This window comes from Microcebus murinus, chromosome X (assembly GCF_040939455.1).
Source record: "Microcebus murinus isolate Inina chromosome X, M.murinus_Inina_mat1.0, whole genome shotgun sequence".
NCBI lineage: Eukaryota > Metazoa > Chordata > Mammalia > Primates > Cheirogaleidae > Microcebus > Microcebus murinus.
This window is the reverse complement of record NC_134136.1, coordinates 95,382,382-95,404,914: the sequence shown is the minus strand read 5'-3', so window position 1 is coordinate 95,404,914 and position 22,533 is coordinate 95,382,382. Positions and strand designations below refer to the sequence as shown.

The 22,533-nt window shown below is 37.2% G+C and overlaps 1 protein-coding gene across 7 annotated transcripts in view; it reads left to right on the top strand.

Annotated features, from left to right (window-relative positions):
• Nucleotides 1-17,680, top strand: part of RPS6KA3 (ribosomal protein S6 kinase A3) — a 103,911-nt gene extending 86,231 nt beyond the window's left edge. For all 7 annotated transcript variants that reach the window (XM_012784631.3, XM_012784637.3, XM_012784633.3 and 4 more), the window contains 7 exons: nucleotides 166-255; nucleotides 2,160-2,318; nucleotides 4,990-5,151; nucleotides 6,807-6,883; nucleotides 7,401-7,518; nucleotides 12,105-12,245; nucleotides 12,828-17,680. In XM_012784631.3, coding sequence (XP_012640085.1) covers nucleotides 166-255; nucleotides 2,160-2,318; nucleotides 4,990-5,151; nucleotides 6,807-6,883; nucleotides 7,401-7,518; nucleotides 12,105-12,245; nucleotides 12,828-12,950 — 870 coding nt within the window. In that variant the 3' untranslated portion in view covers nucleotides 12,951-17,680. The remainder of the gene's footprint in view (nucleotides 1-165; nucleotides 256-2,159; nucleotides 2,319-4,989; nucleotides 5,152-6,806; nucleotides 6,884-7,400; nucleotides 7,519-12,104; nucleotides 12,246-12,827) is intronic.
• Nucleotides 17,681-22,533: the final 4,853 nt, after the last annotated feature.

Here is a 22,533-nt window from a genome sequence, read left to right as displayed (position 1 = left end):
CGAAATAAAAAAAAAAACTTGAAAAAAAAACTGATTGATAAATACCTTATCAGTATATATAGTATATATTATACATATGGTAATACCTAAGATCTGTAGCTGTAAATAATTAAGGTTTATAACTGTATAGTTGATGAAATTTTACGATAAATGTCTGCCTTTTAGATTATTGATAAAAGCAAGAGAGACCCAACAGAAGAAATTGAAATTCTTCTTCGTTATGGACAGCATCCAAACATTATTACTCTAAAGGATGTAAGTAGATTCTTTAACATGGATCATTTGAATCAGTTGTCTAACTTACATTTGGAATACTGTATTTTCAAAGATCATATGGTAGACAATTCAATATAGTAAGTTTGAAAGTTAGACTTGAGAACAGTGTATATAGCATAATTTCATTTCTCAAGAAAAATGTTTAAATAGTTAATTTTTCTACTTTTGCTTTAAGAAGAAAAGTGTTTTTGACATTATTGCTTTTAGTGTCTGCATTTATTTGAACATTTACCCAAATGTTCAGTATTAATATTATTGTTAACTAATATTCAGGATTGACTGGTCTCACACTACATAGAGTCCTCAAACTGTTTTCCACATTACTGCCAGAGAGATCTAATGCCCGTATCTACCCATGTAACCTCCCTGCCTACAATTCATACTCCCCAGCCCCTTATGCCCCTGCCTACCTCTGTGGTAGTTTTCTTACTTCTTCACACATGCTTCCTCACACACCCTATGCTTCATGCTTTAGTATGTACAATTTTTTGAGTGTGCCTCATTTTCTCATGCTGCTCTTTGAATTATGGTTCCCTCGGTTGTAAACACCATTTCCCTTATTCTTTGCCTGACTACCACACATCTAATATTTTGCTAAGGCACTACTTCCTCCGGGAAGCCAGCCCTGCCTTGCCAGTCACCACCCCAAGGATAAGTGAGATATTCTTTCCCTGGGCTCTCATGATACCCTGCTACCTGTGTCTCTCCCAGCTTTTACTATGGCAGAGTATTGGCAAAGGATGTGAACTCCCTATGCAGTATTAAGTCCTCTCTTGCTGTTGAATATCTTCATGCACAAGGGATGCTCATATAGGTGCAAAAGCCATATCTGGGTGTTGTCAAAACTCCAGTTTCTTCAGATTAATTGTTAGATGGAGAATGTTAACTTAGTCACATTAAAATGTGAAGCTGTTTAATTTAAGTGACTCTTTAAGTAACATAATCTCCAAGAATACAACCAAGAAAATGACAAAGGAAGTGTAGAAAATACTTTCTGAGCCTTGCCTTGGAAACTCCCTAAGCTGTCACTATTTTTTTTTTACATCTTTGCTGCTTCCTTCATTTCAAATTGCAAAGTCTCTAAAATTTTCCCTACTTTTATTACAGCATGTGCAAAACTTTTTTTACTCTTATTTATGCCTGTTTCTCCCTTCTACAGTAAAAAAATTTGAGGCTAGGTACCTTGTTCTTTCCATATTTGGGGCCCTGGCACATACCTGTACAGTACCTGGTACCTCTTATGGAACTAAATAAAGGTTTTTAGTAACTCTATGGTGAGAGGGAAATAAAAAGGACTGAAGTTTAATAAAGAGATTATTTTAGTTAGAGATTGCCTGGAGTACAAATCCAAAATATCAGTGAGCTTTCTATTTCTAAATTAGGAGTTCACTGGTATGCTTCTGTGTATTTGGATGGGATTTCTCTTTGCTCCTTAATCTTCCTACTTAATTGTTGTCTACAACTTGTCTTTGAATTTAATCAAAACCAGAATTCATTCATTCTGTGTATATAAAATACAGAAGTTCTGCCATTGCAGAAATTCCAGGAAAATCACAGGAACGTAAAAAAAAGATCAAGAAGAGGAACAAATCCTAAGAGCAAAAGTTCAATGCCCCTTCATATACTATGACTTCGATTGCTCTGAATTAAATATCACAGAAGGAAATTACTGGATATTTTTCTGATATTCAATCCCATCAATTCCTATTTTAATATTCTTCCATGTATAAAATTGAAAATTTTATATCCTCCATTGGTTGTGACAAGTAAAATTTTTCATCAGTATAAAATAAATTTTAATTTCTCTTTAATATGCTAAACTTTGTTTTGGACACACATAAAGCTTCAAATAAGTTTTTACATTTTGATGTTGAATTTTATAGGTATATGATGATGGAAAATATGTGTATGTAGTAACAGAACTTATGAAAGGGGGTGAATTGCTGGATAAAATTCTGAGACAGAAGTTTTTCTCTGAACGAGAGGCCAGTGCTGTCCTGTTCACTATAACCAAAACTGTTGAATATCTTCATGCACAAGGGGTAAGTCTTTTTAACATTTAATATATATGTGTGTGTGCATACTTTTTTCCTTTTTCTTTCTCAATGTTTAAGCTAAACTTACAAAGGTAGAGGTAAAAGTTACTTTATGCGTGTAATGAAGAATAACTACTATTAGCTTAACACATTCACTGCTATGTGAGTTGTATTAACTCACGCTAGTTTGAGCCGAGGGCCTCGTGAAGCAAAATCCTGCAGTTGATTCATGAAAATATTGTTGATTTGTTTTTATTGTTACAATTAATATTGACAATTTAATTCTAAAAACATAGATTTCATTGTATATATCTCATGTACAGAAAACAATAAAAAATAACAAATTTTTCATTAAATTAGAAGGGATCGTCTTGTTTTTGAAATTTTTATTCTATTTTCATAATAAAACACCATGGCCCCAAGGAAAAAAAATTTTTTTTCTAGTGCGGCAGTCATTGTGTTAATTATCTTACCCATCCTCCCCTACATAAACTTTTCCCATTGAGCTTGAAGTGCTACCTTGAAATTCTAGCTTATTTATATTATACTCTTAGGCTTTCCAAGAAAAAAGTGAGTGAGATCTTCTGACCTGGAAAACATAATATCACTTCTGCTACGTCACCTTGTACCCTTGAAAACCAGGCCCACTTCAAGTTAGAAGCAGAACCAGGGAATCCTGTATTCACATATAAAAGGAAATCCTTAAAACAAATGAGGCCAAGTAGTCACCTGGCTTCTGGCTGGTAGATGCTTTCTTCATTTCTTCCTGCAAACAGATTTTTAGTAAACAGCAAAAGAATATTTTTAAAAGAGGGGAAGTCTGGGATGGAAAGGAGAGAAAGGAGAAAATGAGGGGTGTGAGAGGGAAGAAAGTTGAACAGCAGAGGGGTAAAGAGGGATGGAAAGCCAGAAAAAAAGTAAAAGGTTGCTTTTTTTTTTTTTTAAATAGACAGAGTCTCACTCTGTTGCCCGGGCTAGAGTGAGTGACATGGCATCAGCCTAGCTCACAGCAACCTCAAACCTCCTGGTTTCTAGCAATCCTCCTGCCTCAGCCTCCTGAGCAGCTGGGACTATAGGCATGTGCCACCATGCTTGGCTAATTTTTTCTATATATGTTTTAGTTGTCCAGCTAATTTCTTTCTATTTTTAATGGAGACAGGGTCTCACTCTTGCTCAGGCTGGTCTTGAACTCCTGACCTTGAGTGATCCTCCCCCCTCTGCCTCCCAGAGTATTAGGAAGCATTGCTTCTTTTTAAAAATTTCTTTTAGTGGACAAATAAAAATTAGATATATTTATGGTATACAACATGACGTTTTGATTACTTCTTAAGATAGGTAATCTTAAGAAGTTCAATTTCAGTGCATTCTTCTCAGCTTGTCTTTGCCCTAAAAGCCAACAAATAGAATGTATTAATTCTGTCAAATCACAACTTGGTAAGAAGAAAGAGAAATGTGGTCATTCTAGAGCTTCCTGACTGTCTGCCTTGTCAAGATTTGCCTAATATTGTACCTTGAAATTAGTAGAACTCAGTATTCACTGAAGAATTTATGCAGTCAGTCGTCTTCTATGTTTTTTTCCCAATACTTCATCAGTAATTAGTCCTTAAAATAGTCTGGAAAACTATTTTAGGAGAAATAATGGAAAAGTAATGTGCTGGATGTTAGGAACTATAACTTGATTGATTGGAATATAGACTTAGAATCTTTTACTATTCTAATTTACTATTAGTCCTCGTTAATCTCTTATTGTACCTAATTTATAAATTAAACCATAGGTATGTATAGGAAAAAACATAGTGTATGTAGAATTCGATACTATCCTCAGTTTCAGGCATTCACTGGGGATCTTGGAACATATCCTCCACAGATAAGGGGGGACTGCTGTATTCAAGTAGATCATTAAAGGAGGAAAATAATATCAAACTCTCTTAAAAAGGTATCTTTTTGTGTGTTTGACATCTTCACTTGTATATCAAATAGGCAACACCTAAAACAAAGTCCGGAATTAATTTTTCCTTTTTATTCCTTAATGCCATGTCTTCCATTGAGTCTGTCAACTCATATTTGTTGTGTGTATGCCTTGTACATGCTGTTCCCTCTACTGAGAATGACCTTCCCACACTGTTCTTATGGCTTCTTCATTCTGTTCTTCATTCTTGGATCACATGTTACCTCCTTTAGAGATCCTCCCTGACCACACTATTTAAATTGACCTCCCTAGTTTTGCCTCATCTCTCAATCTGTCCATTCTCTGCCTCCCCAACTACTATGTAAGCTCCTAGCATGGAAAGGCCAGGATCTAATGGATCTTGATCATCACACTATCTTCACCTTCTTATATAATACCCTGGCACATGATAGGCACTTAGTAAATATTGTTAGATGAGTGGATAATGTGGAGGGAGAGATTATTGCTCTTTGCATTTCTCCTTAAGCCTATTACTCAATTGGACAAAGAGGGGGAAGGTAAATGCTATTCTTTCTTCCTCCTCCTCCTTACTCCAGGTCTATGTTAGAGAATTACACTTTACATTACCAGCATTTTATAATGTTGGGATAACTTAAGGTCAGCACTCATCATCTTGTTAAGTGCATTGCCTGACAGTTTGTGAATAAAGAACTTTCGGTAATGGAAATGTATTGTTAATGTTAACTCTTTAATTTGTATTTCAATTAGGTGGTTCACAGAGACTTGAAACCTAGCAACATTCTTTATGTGGATGAATCCGGTAATCCAGAATCTATTCGAATTTGTGATTTTGGCTTTGCAAAACAGCTGAGAGCAGAAAACGGTCTTCTCATGACTCCTTGTTATACTGCAAATTTTGTTGCACCAGAGGTAATTGTGAGAGTTTACTTGCAGCATTTCAGTATGATTAAAAATTCATTTGCTACATTTTATATAAAATAGTTTATAACATGATTTAATTGAAGACTTACTGAACAAATAATTAGGATAAAATGCCTGCCCTTTATTTTCCTGTTTAATGCTTCAATGACATCTGATTGCCTACAGGAGAAGAATCTAAATTACTTCACAAGATATCATAAAAGCCCTTCAATCTCTCTAGTATTTCATACTTTAAGTTCTGGCCACACTGAACTTCTTGCCTATCACTAAGCCTGCTGTGCTCTCTTGCCTCTGCCCTTTGAATGTCCTCTGCCTTCCCCTACCTCCTCCCTTTGCCTACTAAACTCTTACTTATAGGTCCAATATAAGCGAGCCAGTCTCTATCCTTCCATCTCTCCCCATATCAAGAATAAATTGCCTCCTCATTTTTATACCCATAGCACTTCAGACATAATTTTGTTACAATACTTATGTTGAATTGTTAACTATTTCTATGTTTATTTCCCCTGCCAGCTTCTGATTTTTTTAAGGAAATTAGGGGTTTTTTGTATCTATCATAGCTCATATTTGATATTACTTGGTTATTGTTAAATGCCTGAGCGAATCAAATTAGATATGTAAAAGTACTATTTTGCACTATATCATTTGTGCTAGGTTGTGTTTGTTCTTAAAAATATTGTTTTCCAAGGCCGGGCGTGGTGGCTCACGCCTGTAATCCTAGCACTCTGAGAGGCTGAGGCGGGAGGATCACTCAAGGTCAGGAGTTCGAAACCAGCCTGAGCAAGAGCGAGACCCTGTCTCTACTAAAAATAGAAATAAATTAATTGGCAAACTAAAAATATATAGAAAAAATTAGCCGAGCACAGTGGCGCATGCCTGTAGTCCCAGCTACTCGGGAGGCTGAGGCAGAAGGATTGCTTGAACCCAGGAGTTTGAGGTTGCTGTGAGCTAAGACGATGCCGCGGCACGGTAGGCCGATGCCACGGCACTCTAGCCCGGACAACAGAGACTCTGTCTCAAAAAAAACAAACAAACATTTTTTTGTAACCATTTCTGTAGCCCTGTGCAAAATATAAATTCATTAAAATAAACTTCATTTGTTTTATATTCCTCTGTTTGCCTACAATACTCACTAAATATTCATTTAAATACCAAAATTAAATATTTATATACGTGAATTAGTAGTAGAATGTTCTAGGATAAGATTAATATTTTTTTTTTAGAGACAGAGTCTCACTCTGTTGCCTGGGGTAGAGTGCCGTGGTATTAGCCTGGCTCACGGCAAGCTCGTACTCCTGGGCTCAAGCAATCCTTCTGTCCCAGCCTCTGAGTAGCCGAGACTACAGGCATGCACCACCATGCCCAGTTAATTTTTTATATTTTTAGTAGAGACAGGGTCTCGCTCTTGCTCAGGCTGGTCTTGAACCCCTGAGCTCAAACTATCCGCCCGCCTCAGCCTCCCAGAGTGCTAGATTACAGGAGTGAGTCTCCATGCTCAGCTATATTGACTTATTTGTTATTCATATTCTATCGAAGTATTTCTTATAGGCATTTGATTTGAGAGATAGAGTTCAGTTCACAGCCTATCAAAATAAGCATAAAAGACAATGGTGTGGTAATACTAATTTTTCACTTTTTTCTAGGTTTTGAAGCGACAAGGCTATGATGCTGCTTGTGATATATGGAGTCTTGGTGTCCTCCTCTATACAATGCTTACTGGGTGAGTATGTACCATATGTTGTAAGCATTTATTCGTCAATATTTTGCTGAAATTATCTAGGTATTTTTCTTAATCCATATGTTGTCATATCTTTCTATGTTTTCATATCTGTCTAATATATACAATCCAGTATTCCACATTTATAGCTATATCATTACTGAATTTTTTATAATGTAATAGTTATTAATGTCTTGAAGTCTTAAATTGATTTTTTCCATGCCTTTTTTATACTCATATAACAAAAACACAGTAGTTTTTAATACTTTATTCTATCATGTGTCATATCTTAAAATATTTATATTATTGTATATTAAGTCTAATGTTTTATAACCGAAACCTTGACCCGGTGCTTTATGGAGCTTCATTTTATTGATTTTTTTTTTCTTTGGTAAATTTGAATAAAGCATTACATATACTAAATTACTGGGAGTACTTTTGGACAGTGTGAATAAATATAAAGATTAACAACTAAATAAGAAATTTTGTTCACTAACATTTTAATTTTCTTATAAATTAGTTACACTCCATTTGCAAATGGTCCTGATGATACACCAGAGGAAATATTGGCACGAATAGGTAGTGGAAAATTCTCACTCAGTGGTGGTTACTGGAATTCTGTTTCAGACACAGCAAAGGTAAGAATGGCTTCCAATTACTAGCTCTTGAAAAAATAATTTTTCATAATCCATAGTGAGAAGAAATAGTATCGGAAACTTTTGTTTAAAAATTAGTATGTCAAAGTCACGTTACCAAATAACTTGAATTTGAAAATAGACCAATTATTTTGTTTCTTTCCCAGATGCCATTGGTTTGGCCTTATTATCTATCTATATCTAAAGCTATTTCTTACTGGCAAACATGATGAATAATAATAGTGATAGTCTTCATGATTTGTCTGTCTGTTGTGTGCCTCACACTGCACTTTACCTAAATTAGCTTATGTATCCTCCTAATACCCTATGAAATAGGTGGTAGTATCTACATTTCACAGAAAGAAACCAGGGCCCAGAATTTCAGTATGAACTTGTCCATGGTAACATACCAGATACATGTGGGTGCTTCAAACTAAATATCTGATTTCAAAAGCCTCATTCTCTAGAATAATTACACCATGTTCTATTTTTGACTTATGTCATAAAGAAAGAGATCTTATCTTTTTCACAATAAACAGGGACATAGTTTTATAGCATCTGCTTGAAATCAATTTGAAGAGCCCTTCTCACTGGAAGATCTGCCATCCCCTGAATAGCACTGACTTGCTTTCCAACTCTGCTCTACTTTCACTTTATTCATAGAAAATTCTTTTTTTAAAAAAAGTACAGTTTTCCACTTCAAAATAAGAAAAACATAAAGGATAGAAAGAAGATACATACTAGTAAAAATGCTTACTGATTTTTCTTAGGGGTGGAAGCTTAGTTGAAGTGATTGTATAAGTAAATAGAACACGTCAAAAATGTATATAGATTCTATTGGCATAGAGCATGAAGCTTAAGTTGACCAGTTTAATGTCTGTGTAGATAATATTTGGTTTTATAACTGCATTTCGAATGAAATGTTAGTCTTTACCTTTTTCTAACAATAAAATTTCTTAAACCAGATAACTCATTTTTCTGGGTACCTGCTTTCTTTGTACTTCCCTTGTTGAGCACTTAATACACGAAGGCCCTAGAGATTAAAGATGTGACAAACATAGAATTCCTGATCTCAGGAACCTCACAGCTTTCCAGAAGCAGTGAAGGAGTTTGCCAAGCAGATTTAGGGAGCAGAAGGATGTAGTTTATCCCAAGCTGAGCGAGTAGCACATGTATATAGGTGGTGATGATAGCATGAGAGTAGCAGAATGCCTCTAGGCGGGTCCTTCCATGTGACTAGTGCAGGGTGCACAGGAAAGGGTAGCTGATGAAACCAGATTGTGAAAGGCTTTGTAGCTCATGCTGAGGATTGTGGGCTTACTCTGGGTATTGTGGAACTGTTAAAACATTAAGCAGTTCAGTGATCAGACTTTCCTTTTTAAAGTGTACTCCATGGAGCAGTGATTCTCATCCATAGAGTCTGCCATAAACTTAGTAATGAACAGTTATAAGGCATATTAAGTAATGTTACTAATAATAAAGTATCACAGCTTATATAATACTTGTTTTTTAATAACGCAAATTGAGATTATCTCTATAATTTTATTCTCATTCACTTGCATCCCAATATGCTTTTTTTGGTGAGAAAGGGATGAGTGAGGATGGAGATGCAAATAGAGCACAAAAAATTACATCCAACTCACAGCCTGTCTTATAAATTCCATGTTATTAATAGCAACTTTTGCTAATATGTATAGTTAAGACTTGTGATTACAAGCATGACGCAATACCAGGGCTAGCCACAAAATGGAAAGGAGAGCTCTATCAATCTGGGTATGTCCCCTAAAGAGCAAGTTACACATGTGAATATTATTGGCCATGTGGGCCATACATGTCAAATGTAGCTTTGAGAAGAACAGGACCGTAGCTGCCATTTACTGAACATTTACATGCCAAGGACTGTGCTAACACTTTTACCTACATTGTTTCATTCAGTCCTCACTGACCTAATATTAGGAACATTACTTGTAAGGTTTTGCAATATTTCAGGTCAGGAATGATAAGAACCTAAACTAGAGCAGTTGTAATGGAATTTGAGCCAAGTGGAAGATAAATTTAGGAGGCAGAATAAACATAGTGGTTTATTAGACACAAAAGAAATGAGAGAGAAGCAGGTATCAAGCATACAGTCCCTATTTCTACTTCAGGCAAATGGGCATGGCATGGTGTCGTTCAGAGAGATGTAGAATACAAAAGTAGTTTGGGAAGGAGCAATGGTTACAGATTTGGACATTATAAATTTGAAATGCTTAAGTGATATAATTAGGAGATGTATGTCCATTAGGCAACTGGCTATATGGGTATAGGATTTAGGTGAGAAGTCTGAGGTGAAGCTTGAAGTTAAGACTTGTTATCATCCATAGTAGCTAAAGTCATGAGTATGAATGAGATTATCTGAGCAGAGTGGTAAGAGAGCCAGGGAAGGAGTTGGGGGAAGTACCACCATTAAAGGAATAACTATAAAAGGAGAAGTAGTTCCAAGTGACTTGGCCAAAAGTGCATTGGTTAACACACAGATTTTATTAAAATTATAATAGAGTTTTGTCATAGCCCTGTGAAATTTTACAACCTTTTATGCATTTTAAGCACTTTTGCCCATTTTCAGAATTTTAAAGGGGAGCTTCCTAATTTTTTTAGCTTTTTAACTTCTAGTTCTGTTTAGTAGCTCATTCATGTTCTTAGCTGTTAATGATAACTAAAAGTAAGAAACTGTAAATGTCTAATAGCAGAGGAGTGCTTGGAACAACATTACCCCAATTCCCAATATCTAGTCAACCACCAGATTCTGTCAGTTCTTTCTCCTGAATACCTCAATTCCATGCATTTCTCACTCTTTTATACCCCTCCCCGAAACTGTCATCTTTCACCAGTCTGTAAATTGGAGTCTCCAGGCTTGTCCCCACAAATCCATTTTCCTCTACACTTAGTGGATATGATTTCTCTGCTTGACAACAAATCCATTTTTCCTCTACACTTAGTGGGTGTGATTTCTCTACTTGACATCACTCCCTTACTTTAACAGATTGACTGCCACACTAGAAAAGATTTTTTTCGCTTGGAGCCATGGTGTTTTATTACTAAAATAGAATAAAAACTTTGAAAACAAAACGATCCCTTCTAATGTTATTTTTTATTGTTTTCTGTGCATGAGTTATATGCAACTTGAAAAATAGTTCATGCAGCTCCCATAGTGAAGAGACATGAGAGTTATATATGCTTCACAAGGCCCTGGGCTCAAAACTAGCATGAGTTAACTCACATGGCAGTTTATGTGTTAAATGCTTTATTGCCTTCAGAATAAGTCCACATTTGCTAATATGGCTTACAAGGGCCTTTCTGGTCTGGTTCTTTCTCACCTCTCCCACTTTATCCGCTGCTGCATTCTCCTTGACAATAAATTTATGCTGCAGCCACGTTGCATTCCTGTCGGTTCTTTAACTGTGACATCTTCTCTCACACCTGAGGTCTTCCTCCACATGCACTCTCTTCTTTCTACTGTACGTAAAATGCTGTTTCCCTGTTCTCTTCTCTAATCCAGCTCCTGCTTATCCATCAGGTCTCACATGCCTCTTAAGAAGTCACTTTTAAGCCACCCCACCCAGTTCAGGTCAGGTGTCTCGTTATGTTCCTCTAGCTGCACCTAGTATTTGTTCATCCTGTCAAAGAACTGCTTACTTGCTTTGTGATTGATTCTTTTTTTTTTTTCTCTTCCTCACTAGACTGAAAGCTTCATGAGGCCAGAGTTCAATTTCTGTTGTATTCACTGCTAACTATCCAATGCCTGGCAGAATGCCTGGCCTTTAATGCATATTCATAGATAAATTTCGAGTGAAGAATTACACAAATGGTTGATGGCTTTTATAAATGATAGTTGTGCCCCATAAATATATACAACTATTATGTACCCTATTAATAATTAAAAATTTAAAATAAAATAAATGACAATTGTGTTATCATTTTGAAGAGTGTAAAACCCTGTAGCGATTGTATGCATCTATATTCCATGCATAAGAAGGGTGTTTGGATAGACAGTATTAACAGTGATTGTCTCTAGAAGAGTGGAATTATGGGTGTTCTTCATGTGCTATTACTTCTCTGTATTTTCTGAGTTTTTAGTAATGCCCATAAGTTGCTTATGAAGTAGAAAAAAAAATAAAAAGAACTCTATAATCTTTTGCAGGGGCATTTAGAGCCCTCCAATTAAATTCCCATTGTTGGACATTTATGTTCTGCTTTTCAATCTTCCCAGCAGCACAAAAAAAATCTTAAAACCTGAACATTACTTAAAAATAAACCTACAGAAGTATAGGAAACTTGGAATACCAAAGGAAAAAAAGAGCCACAGTACTTAAAGATACATAAAATGTGGTAAATTGACCCTTTGTAATACACTGAAATTACTATTACTCAAGGGCGAAAAAACAGACTGGGGTATTTTTTTGGTCCAAACTGTCGTGTAGACAAATTGCTTTGAGCCCACAGGGCTGCTACCGGAAAAAAGTGTCATGGAAGCTAAGGACCAATGCTCGCCATTATCAAGAAGCAAAAAAAAAAAAAAGTTTAAGCTTGTTTTATTCTTCCCATGGCAGGACCTGGTCTCAAAGATGCTTCATGTAGACCCTCATCAGAGACTGACTGCTGCTCTTGTGCTCAGACATCCTTGGATTGTCCACTGGGACCAACTGCCGCAATACCAACTAAACAGGCAGGATGCACCGCATCTAGTAAAGGTGAGTGGCCCCATTCAGTCACTATTTTCTGCACATCCTCCAAGAGAGGCTCCAAGAAACCCTCTCTGTGCCCCCAGCACCTTTCCCCTTCAGCCTGCATCCAGTTCTGGTGTGGGGTTCTCTTAGAGTGAGTGAGTTAGGAAAAAACCAAGACATGTCAAAATATCAGTAATAAAACTAGTTTAAGAGCAACTTTTAAATTTCTCTCAGTCTGCATAAGAAGATATTCACTATCAGTAAGGACAGATAAGCTTATGATGTCCTAACTTGAAGAGTGTGCCTTGCTGCCTCTCATGTTAAAGAAGTGTAAGGAAAAAAAAGTTGAATAATCCTGAGAAAAGTGAGGACTGCTTGCTTTTTAATGAGCCCATCCCTGACCTCTCTCATGAATAATTTCAACTTCCCACACTGAGCTCTCCAGTTTAGTTAAATCAGAGAGTTTGACCAGTGTGGTGGTGATTTTCATTGTGAACCTCATAAAATCTATAACATTTGCATCTGAAAAAAACCCTTCATTTCATATTTGTGTGCAGATTACTATCCATTGTCATTTTTGTTACCACCTTTCTTTCCTTTTTTCAGGGTGCCATGGCAGCTACATATTCTGCTTTAAACCGTAATCAGTCACCAGTTTTGGAACCAGTAGGCCGCTCTACTCTTGCTCAGCGGAGAGGTATTAAAAAAATCACCTCTACAGCCCTGTGAAGTGACCTCAGTGAGATACTTGGTACCATGGTGTAAGCTGATAGCACAAGTTCTGGTGACAGGTAGCACATATCTGAGAGACACCTGCAAGCACACACTGTCCCAGCTGGTACCCATAATGCTGCTGCTCCTGCTGCTGCTCCTGCTTTCGTCTCTTCTCGCTTTAAATGATTGTTAGCAAGTTAGATTTTCCTGGAGCTTCGGATGAAATGAAAATGGAAACATGATGAAGATATATTCACTGAATCAACAAGAAAAATAATGAACATATGAATACCACCTAAAAATACACTGAATAAAGTACTCTACACCATATAGCATTATTTTTATAGGAAATATTTCATGTCCCTTAAATATTCTTTGTTAGTTATAGGGATGGACAGTTTATGTTAAGCACTTAGCTTAAACAATCCGTTTATATTAGCACTGTATCCCTTGTGCCATCCAACATTTTGTATGTTTTTGTAAACAGTTCATATACAGTACATTTCTGTACTGCTTTCTTTAATGTATACATGCCTTGTTTAACTTGGAATCTATTATTATTAATCAATTGACTATTAAATCTGGTTAAATAGTTCACTTGGATTAACAGTATTGTTGGACAGCCCTAAAAATGGCCAGATTGTGGAACAGCTGTTGAATGTAATTCTTTCAAAATGTACATATCTTTCCCCATGTCTGTTTCGCTGGATCGTTCATTTGTTTCTTAAAGTCAGGTGCTCTGTCAGACTAACCTAGAGAGCTGTTATGATAAAGAAAGTGATACGTGTATGGCGTGAAATCAAGAATACACCTATGAAGTTACTCCATATACTTTGCAACTCCTTAGGGTTCTTTTTTCCTGAATTAAGGAAGTAGTCCTTGCATTTTCAATCTTGCATAGCATCCATATTTAGTATTTGGCATATCATTTGGGATTTTGCCAATATACATCAAAGGCCTTTAAGAGTCATGGTAAAGAGATTGGTGAAGGAAAACTTAGCAACAGGTAGTTGAAGTCCTATTGGATATTTCATGTTTAAATAGATATTCTATATTAAACACTAATTTGAATGTAATAAAGGCCACAGGCCTCTATATGAAATTGGATTTAAAAGTTCTTGTTCTAGGGAATAAAACATTCTTCTCAAACAATATCTGTTCTAACCTGAAATCATAGCTAAGGTAGGCTAAGTGAACGTTCAGCATTGAGTGTTTTCTGAATCCCTCATGATTTATAGCCATATAGTACTTCCTTTGACTGCAGAAATGATCAGTTTTCATAATGGACACTGGGTCTGCTTAGATTGCAGTATTCATTATCTACATCTAATTTGGTAGTTTCCCCAATTTTATTTGATGAAAGAAACTTCTGTACCCATTATTATCTATATCTTTGCCAAGCTACCTAGCATACGTCAATATGTAATATAAAAGACATGAGTAAGGAAAAAGTGGTTTAACTTACCTCATCAAGAATGTGCCCAAACAGATCTTTGTTAGTCATATACTAAGCCATTTATATCAGAAATCTTTTTTCCTGCCAGAAAAATTTTCCCCTATGAGTATGAAGCCAAGAGAGTGTGGTTTATCTAAATGTCTTGAAAGTCACATGTCATTCTTTAATTTCTGCTCTATGCAATTAAAGAGAAACGGGAAATCTATAACATTCCTTTTGCCCAAGTAACAGAAAATGTTGATTGCATAGACATCAAATGTAAATTTATCTTCTAAATGAAAAATATATAGAAGAGATATCCGAAGATCTAGATAGAGGAAGCTTTTTAAAGTTCTTGAGTATATGGATACTATTAAAAACTGCTTTCCATTGCCAGGAAAGAAAGCTTTTTTTCCTCCTCTGTTCAGTGTTTCAAAGCATGGGCATCCCCAATTCTTGTCACTTTTAAAATGTAACGTAACTCTTAGCAGGAAAAAAATATTTATTTTCAGATTTTTGACACTGATGCTACTCCGTATTGCTTAGGTATATTGTCCATCATAGTCTTTGGAACGAGAAGTAAATATATAAATCCTTATAAATTACCTGGTCCAGCTTTCTCATATTGCATGTAAAGAACTCAAGACCCAAATCAAAGTCTAGAATCCTTAACTTCTCATGTAGGGTTTTTTTTTTTTTCTTTCTCATAACACCATGCTGCCTTTCCTTCATATTATCACCTGACTAGTGGCTTAGTTCAAAAACTACATATTTCTTGGGGCAGTCCTCTACTGTATATAATGCCAAGTTTCTTTCCTTCAAAAATAATTGCTGCCTTTGCCTAGTCAAGCTGCCAGTTTTGTTGGAGAAGAGCAAGATAGATATTCACAAAACTGAAGGCATGCTACCTAAAAAGCAGTTATGAGCATAATTTCATCTGTAGTCCTGGTGTTCTCATTGCTTTCAACATACAGTGGACAAACTTGACCAACAATGTGCTCTAAATGTAGTACTTGTGCTGGATTAACCTCTCAAAGTCCAGTTCTTCCAGGCCTCTACAATTGTGGTATTGAGGCCTCTGAAGGCTTCTGCCTTTCACCAGTTAGTGCTGCCAGTTACTGGGGCTTCTCCTAAGTAAGAGGTGTCAATCCAGTCTTAAAGATACTTCACTGTGAAAGAAGGAACTAAACTATCAGGCCTCCTCTTAGTTTATAATCCAAAGTAATATCCAAAATGATAGATTGAATTTAACATTGCCAAGCACATACTGGAAAGTATGAATTACACTACCATGTGTTTTGTTATCTTCCCTTTCGAGTGACAATGTTAAGGTAAGTTTTTTGCCCTTTTTTATTTTTGCTTTTTATAAATCATTTCAGCTCCTCTGGTTTATGGAGATGTCTTCTAAGTACAGTAGACCCTTGACTTTAATAGATTTGACATGGATGCATTTATTCACAAGGAACCCCAAAAGTTCAAAAATGTAATAATTTCAACAAGGCACAAAGTCAAGATGCTGTGAGGCTGGTGTGTGGGAAAAGTCACTTGTGAGTGTCTGGAGAGAGAGAGTGGTGTGTGTGTGTGTGTGTGTGTGTGTGTGGTGGAGTTTCCATATTTCACATGCAGTGCGCTCCAAAGAGCGGGTTTGGGTCAATCATTTCCCATCTAGTTTTAAGAAGTGGCTGCTATTGGGGCCAGGGGACATCATGGAAGGTGGGGCTGTCCAGTTAGCTGTGCCCTGCACCCTCAGCCCAGGAAAGATTTGAACAGAGCAGGTCCGTGCAAAGGCTTCAGGAGAAGGCAGAATGTGTTTGATAGGAAAAGGACTGGGGTAGGCCCAGCCTGGGATGAGAGTTAGCAGAAAAACATTCAAGATTTGGGGGCCTTGGTACAGATGTGCTTAATCACCATGAAGGCCAGTAATACACATCTCAATGTGGCTTTGACGATCTCTATTTCCTGGCCTTTATAAATGACCTAAAATTTTTCAACTTGCTTTACTGTGTTTTACAGAGAAAATTCTACCTTACGATGTGGTATTGAACATTTGAGACTTAGGGCATTAGGACAGATAGCTCAGGAATGTAAAGGTTCAGAAAGAGTCTATTTTCTCTGATTAACAAATACTATGGATTCCATGGCTGACCTTGGTGCTTAAACCAGGAGGTTCCAATCTAGTCCTAGAGTTCTGTCCCTCTGAAAGGCCCAAATCCATGTGACTAACTTTAAACTGGATATATACTTTGAGCCTTATTTAATCCACAGATAAGTTGACTTAGTATTTTTATGTCAGTTAATGAAAATAGTCCTCTTTTCAACCCCAGGTTGCTTACATATTGCTGGTCTCCCCAAGTGACCATTGGTGGAGACCAATTAATGAAGGAATGAAATTCACTTTCTTGGGACTGTGGTATTCTACAGAGCCACACTTAACCACTTTTTTTAATGAAGAATCTACAGAATGATAATACCCAAATATGGATGGCCAAGAAGAATTTGTGTCTACAGTGTGCTTTATGTGTTTTTGACACTGCTGTATTCTGTGTGATCAAATGACTTGTAACTGGTTCCAATGTGACTGAGTGTTCTCAAAGAATTCTAGTAACTAAGTCAACTTAATTTTCTTAAGCCTGATATTACTATCAGTCTCACATTTACCACTTTGATTCCAGTCTTTTAACTGTTCATAACAGGGCATACCAAGGGTTGGGATGAGAGCCTACTTCCTACCTCTTAAAGGCACTTTCCTCATTATTTTGCCATATAACCTTGAACTGCATGATAAGCTGTTTAATTGTCCATGACTTCTCCCAGAGCAACTAGCAAAGTATATGACATTTTGAATAGAGATTAGTGGAAAGGAAAATTTAGAGATTTAAGTTCAGAGGTGCAGACCTCAAGAAAACCTCTGTAGAGCACATATCATGAGTACAGTATATGTAAACGTATATGAGAAGAGAGTCGCTATAATAGTCCTCTCTAAGTAGATTAGTTCAATATCTAATGGAAGTGAACATCTTTACTCATATTATCACTATAGTACTGAATGAACTGTATACTGAGTCTTTAAAACAAGTATTTAAAATAGAACTTTTAAATACAAAGCAAGGGCATAAGGATAAGGATTTTGGTTTATGTTTTTGTAAGTGTAGTTTACCATCTAAAGCTTTGTTTTTTAATTTAAAAAAAAAAGCTTCAAGGTATTGCCATTCCTTAGCATTCTTAATGATTATGGGTGATGAGTTTTTAACTCTTAAAATTATATATGTGGATTAGTTTATCTTAACTGTTGCCCCAAACAAAAGGGAAAGTATATACCTAAGGGATGTAATTATTTTACATTTTGGCCATGGGTGGGAATGGGGTGGGTATCTACAAACAGTTTTTAAAAAAGAAAAAAATCACAAATATTTTTCTACTGTTATATATGATCTTACTTTATACTAGTTTCTCTCTAGTAAGGCATGCCAGAAGCCCAAGGTACCATATCATGAGTTCTTACATATTGTACCTTTTATTGTTGGTTAAATCGCATCAGATGCTTGGCACTGCTGCCATAATTATGAAATGCTTGTAAAGGATCAAATATCACTGAATACTTTAAATTGTTTTACTTAAGAGTCTAATCTGGGAAGTTTTCGAATCATACTATTAATGTGTAATCTAAGCTCTTTCAGATGTATCCATGAATAATCCTGGAACAATATTGCTTGTATTCCTGTCATAGAACAGGTTTTGTAATCTTTAAAAGAAATGAAAATTTATATAATAAAGTTTCAAATAAATGCATGTATGTCCCTTTTATCAGAATATTTTGATTATAGAATTAATCTTTTATAATCTAGCTAAAGTATATTTACGAAATTTGATTAACAGAACTTTAAAAAAACAGAATTATTTTCTTTTTTGAGACAGGGTCTAGCTCTGTTATCTGTGCTATAGTGCAGTGGTGACATGATGGTTCACAACAACCTCAAGCAATCCTCCCACTTCAACCTCCCAAGTAGCTGGGACTACAGGTGTGCATCACCATGCCTGGCTAAGTTTTCCATTTTTTTGTACAGATGGGGTCTCACTATGTTGCTCAGGCTGGTCCTGAACTCCTGGCCTCAAGTGATCCTCTTGCTTTGACCTCCCAGTGTGCTAGGATTACAGGCATGAGCCACTGCACACAGCTCAGAAATGTTTCTGAACTACGAAGTGCAAAATATTTTTTCTGTGCATAGTCTTGTTTCACCCAAAGGATTTGTCAAGTCGCATAAATCATAGATCTTATCCAGTATCAAACTTGATAATGAACTGAAGGATATAAAGTGATCACAAGGCACAGATGAAACATTCTTTTCTTAGGGAGGTCCAAAACTACCAAACTCAGCTCCAAAATTATCCTTTTTCACCTCACACCTAGTAACAGTCATTTTCTATTCTTCCAGTCCTCCCCCCAACCCTAGGCAACCACTAGCCTATTTTATGTTCTCACAGATTTGTCTATTCTGGACATTCCATATAAATGAAATCATACAAAAAAATTGTCCTTTTTCTTTCTCATTATGGTGCATTTGGATTCAGAATTAAAGGACAAGTTTCCCTCTGAGCACTGTACATGGAGACTGTTCAAACAGTTATTTGGTTTTGCAACATCTTTTTATACTTAATTATGCAATTTAAATGACATTTCCATAGCCTAGAGGACCCAGGTTAAAAAATAAAAATAAATAAAATAAAAAAAAAATAAATGACATTTCCAGCCAGACATGTCTCATAAATCCACAAATTCCACATTTTACAATAAACCATTTGTAAAGAACACATATATCTTGCTAAAAGCATCTTAGAAATAATGACTTTTCATTTTCTTTCTGCTAGTATCATTAGCACATTTGAGAGGAAATTTGATTGAGGTCACTGGTTCCTAGTAAACAGGGGATGAGTTCCATAGGCCTGAACTGAAGTTAGCCCTCTTTACCAGTTCACAATTTTAAAGTAGTTTTATATTATGAAATACCATGAACTGGGTGGTTTAAACAACAGAAATTTATATTTTCTCACAGTTCTGGAGACTGGAAGTCCAAGGTCAAGGTGACTACAGGGTTGGGTTCTTCTGAGACCTTTCTCTTTGGCTTACAGTTGGCTGCCCTCTTGCTGCCTCTTGTGGTTGGTCCTTTGCATGTGCACCCCTGGTGTTCCTCTTTTTATAAGGACACCAGTCATTGCATCACAGCCTCACTCTAATGGCCTCATTTTAATTCAATCATTTCTTTGAAGACCTTATCTCCAAATACTGTGAAATTCTGGGGTACAAGGGATTGCGATTTCAACATATGGATTTGGGGAGGACACAATTCAGCCCATACCAGCTAGTTTAGGGACTATCCACTTGTATTAATATAGGTATACAAGATAAGATGGTGAGCTTCAAGGTCTACTTTGAATTCTACTGTAGCAATGTAGGAATGCTGGCTATATTTTTCTACCATCTTTGTAACAAATTACCACAATTTAGTGGCTTAAAACAATGCAAATGTATTTTCTTACGGTTCTGGAGATCAGAAGTCCAATACAGGTCATGACTAAAATCAAGATGTTAGCAGGGCTGCATTCCTTTCTGAAGGTTCTAGGGGAGAATTGTTTCCTTGCCTTTTCCAGTTTCTAAAGGCTGCCCCCATCTTCAAAACCAGCAAAAGTAGATTGAGTCCTCTTCAAATGTATCTCTATGAACCCTCCCTTTTGCCTCTTCTCCCACTTTTAAGGACTGTGTGATTAGATTTTACCCACCCAGGTAATGTAGGATAATCTCCCCCATCTCAAGGTCAACTGATAGCAACATTAACTGCATCTGCAACCTAAATTCCCTTTTGCTACATGAGATAACATACTCACAGATTCTAAGGATTCGGACCTGGACATCTTTGGGGTTCATTACTCTGCCTACCATGATTATCTAGAGAAAAACCTGCTCCTCAGGCTGACGCAGAGCAGCAATATTTGCCATGGTCACGCCTACTGCAGCTCTGTGTTAATGTACCCTGAATTGATAGAATTCAAGAGAGAGAGAGAGAGAGAAGGAGAGGGGAGGAGAGGAGGAGGGGAGTAGAGGGGAGGGGAGGGGAGGATGGGAGGGGAGGAGAGGAGAAGAGGGAAGGAGAGGAGAGGGGAGGAAAGGAGGAGGGGAGGGGAGGGGAAGAGAGGAGGGAAGGAGAGGAGACGGGAGGAAGGGAGGAGGGGAGGGGAGGGGAGGGAAGGAAAGGAGGAGAGAAGGAGAGGAGGGGAGGAGAGGAGGAGAGGAGAGGAGAGGAGAGGAGAGGAGAGGAGAGGAGAGGAGAGGAGAGGAGAGGAGAGGAGAGGAGAGGAGAGGAGAGGAGAGGAGAAGGGAGGAGAAGGGAGGAGAGGGGAGGGGAGGGGAGAGGAGAGGAGAGGAGGGGAGGGGAAGGGAGAGGAGGGGAGGGGAGGGGAGGAGAGGGGAGGAGAGGAGAGAGAAAAGCTAGGTAAAGGAAGTGTAGGATGCTGTAGGAAAATATAGCAGGGTTTCCTAGGGATCAGGGCAGACCTTGTAAGGAAAGAATGATTTAAGATGAGACCTAAAAGGGCAAGGGGGAAGGGTAGAATAGAATGTACAGAGAGATTCAGACAGAGTTAGAGTTAGAGGCATTCAAGAAAATTAAAACTTTTGTATGACTGGAGCTTAAAATGTAAGAAAAGATGCAAGACAGGAGGCTCAAACTGCATAGTTGATCATCTGAACTTCTCTCTCAAAAACACCCTGAACTTCCTTACATTTTTGCCTTTATACTGCACCCACTGCACAAACTTCAATCCTGGATCATTTTGGTTAATTCTGTATGTATGGCTCTGAATATGTTGAAAGAAACCCTATAAAGTTATGCAAATCGATACCACTGCAGGCTTATGTTTTCTAAGCTCAGCTAAACCTTCAGTACCATTTGTCAATTCTTTTATTTTTTTTCCCCTTGGTCAGGTCCATTCTCCTATTTCTTTCTTTTTTTTATAACAGCTTTATTGAGAAATAATGTATATGCCACAAAGTTCACCCATTTAAAGTGTCCTTTTTTTTTTTTCAGAGACAGAGTCTCACTCTGTTGCCCCTGCTACAGTGCCGTGGCGTTAGCCTAGCTCACAGCAACCTCAAACACCTGGACTCGAGCGATCCTTCTGCCTCAACCTCCCGAGTAGCTGGGACTACAGGCATGCGCCACCATGCCCGGCTAATTTTTTCTATTTTTGGTAGAGACAGGGGTCTCGCTCTTGCTCAGTCTGGTCTCAAACTCCTGAGCTCAAACAATCTGCCCACCTCAGCCTCCCAGAGTGCTAGGATTATAGGCGTGGGCCACCATGCCCGGCCCCTAAAGTGAACTTTTTAATGTTTTTTAGTGTAGTATTTACAGAGTTGTGTAACTATTATCATAATCTGATCTTAGAACATTCTCACCATCCCAATAGAAACCTTGTACCCTAGTCTAAGCCACCATTGTCTTTTGTTTGGACTATTCCAGTAGCCTCCTGCATGGTCTCTGTTTTTACCCCTTTTACCCTACAGTCTATTCTTCACACAGAAACCAAAATGATCTGTTTAAAACCTAAAGATTATGAGTGATCTGGTCTCCCTACACTGATCTCATCTCCCCACACTCTTCCACTGGCTTGAAGCATTCTAGCCAAACTGGCCTCTTTGCTATTCTTGAAAATGGCAAGCACACTCCACTCGCAGCCTTTGCCCTTGCTATTCTCTCTGCCTCATACACATTTCCTCCAGATGTCCACATGACTTACCTCCTTCCAGGAGATTCTGATGATCAGACAGATGTCGAACCATCCCATAGTAGAGAAATGAAGCCTGATTTTTTTTACTCTGTTGAGGTTTTGTACTAGGTAATTGACAGAGACTTTGCATTTTTAAACATTTGGACTTCCAAACACTTGGAGTCTCACCGATTGCTTATCATGTACTAGGCACAATTGCCAAACATTGAATGCATTATATCAATTTAATTCCTGCAATAATCTAAGTACTATTCCTAGACCCAATTTACAGATGAGAAAAATGAGGCTTTTTGTTAAGAGATTAAATAACTTGTCCAAGATCATAGAGTAATAAATTGCTATAGAGTCTGGATTTGAACCAAGGTCTAACTCCAAAGCCCAAGT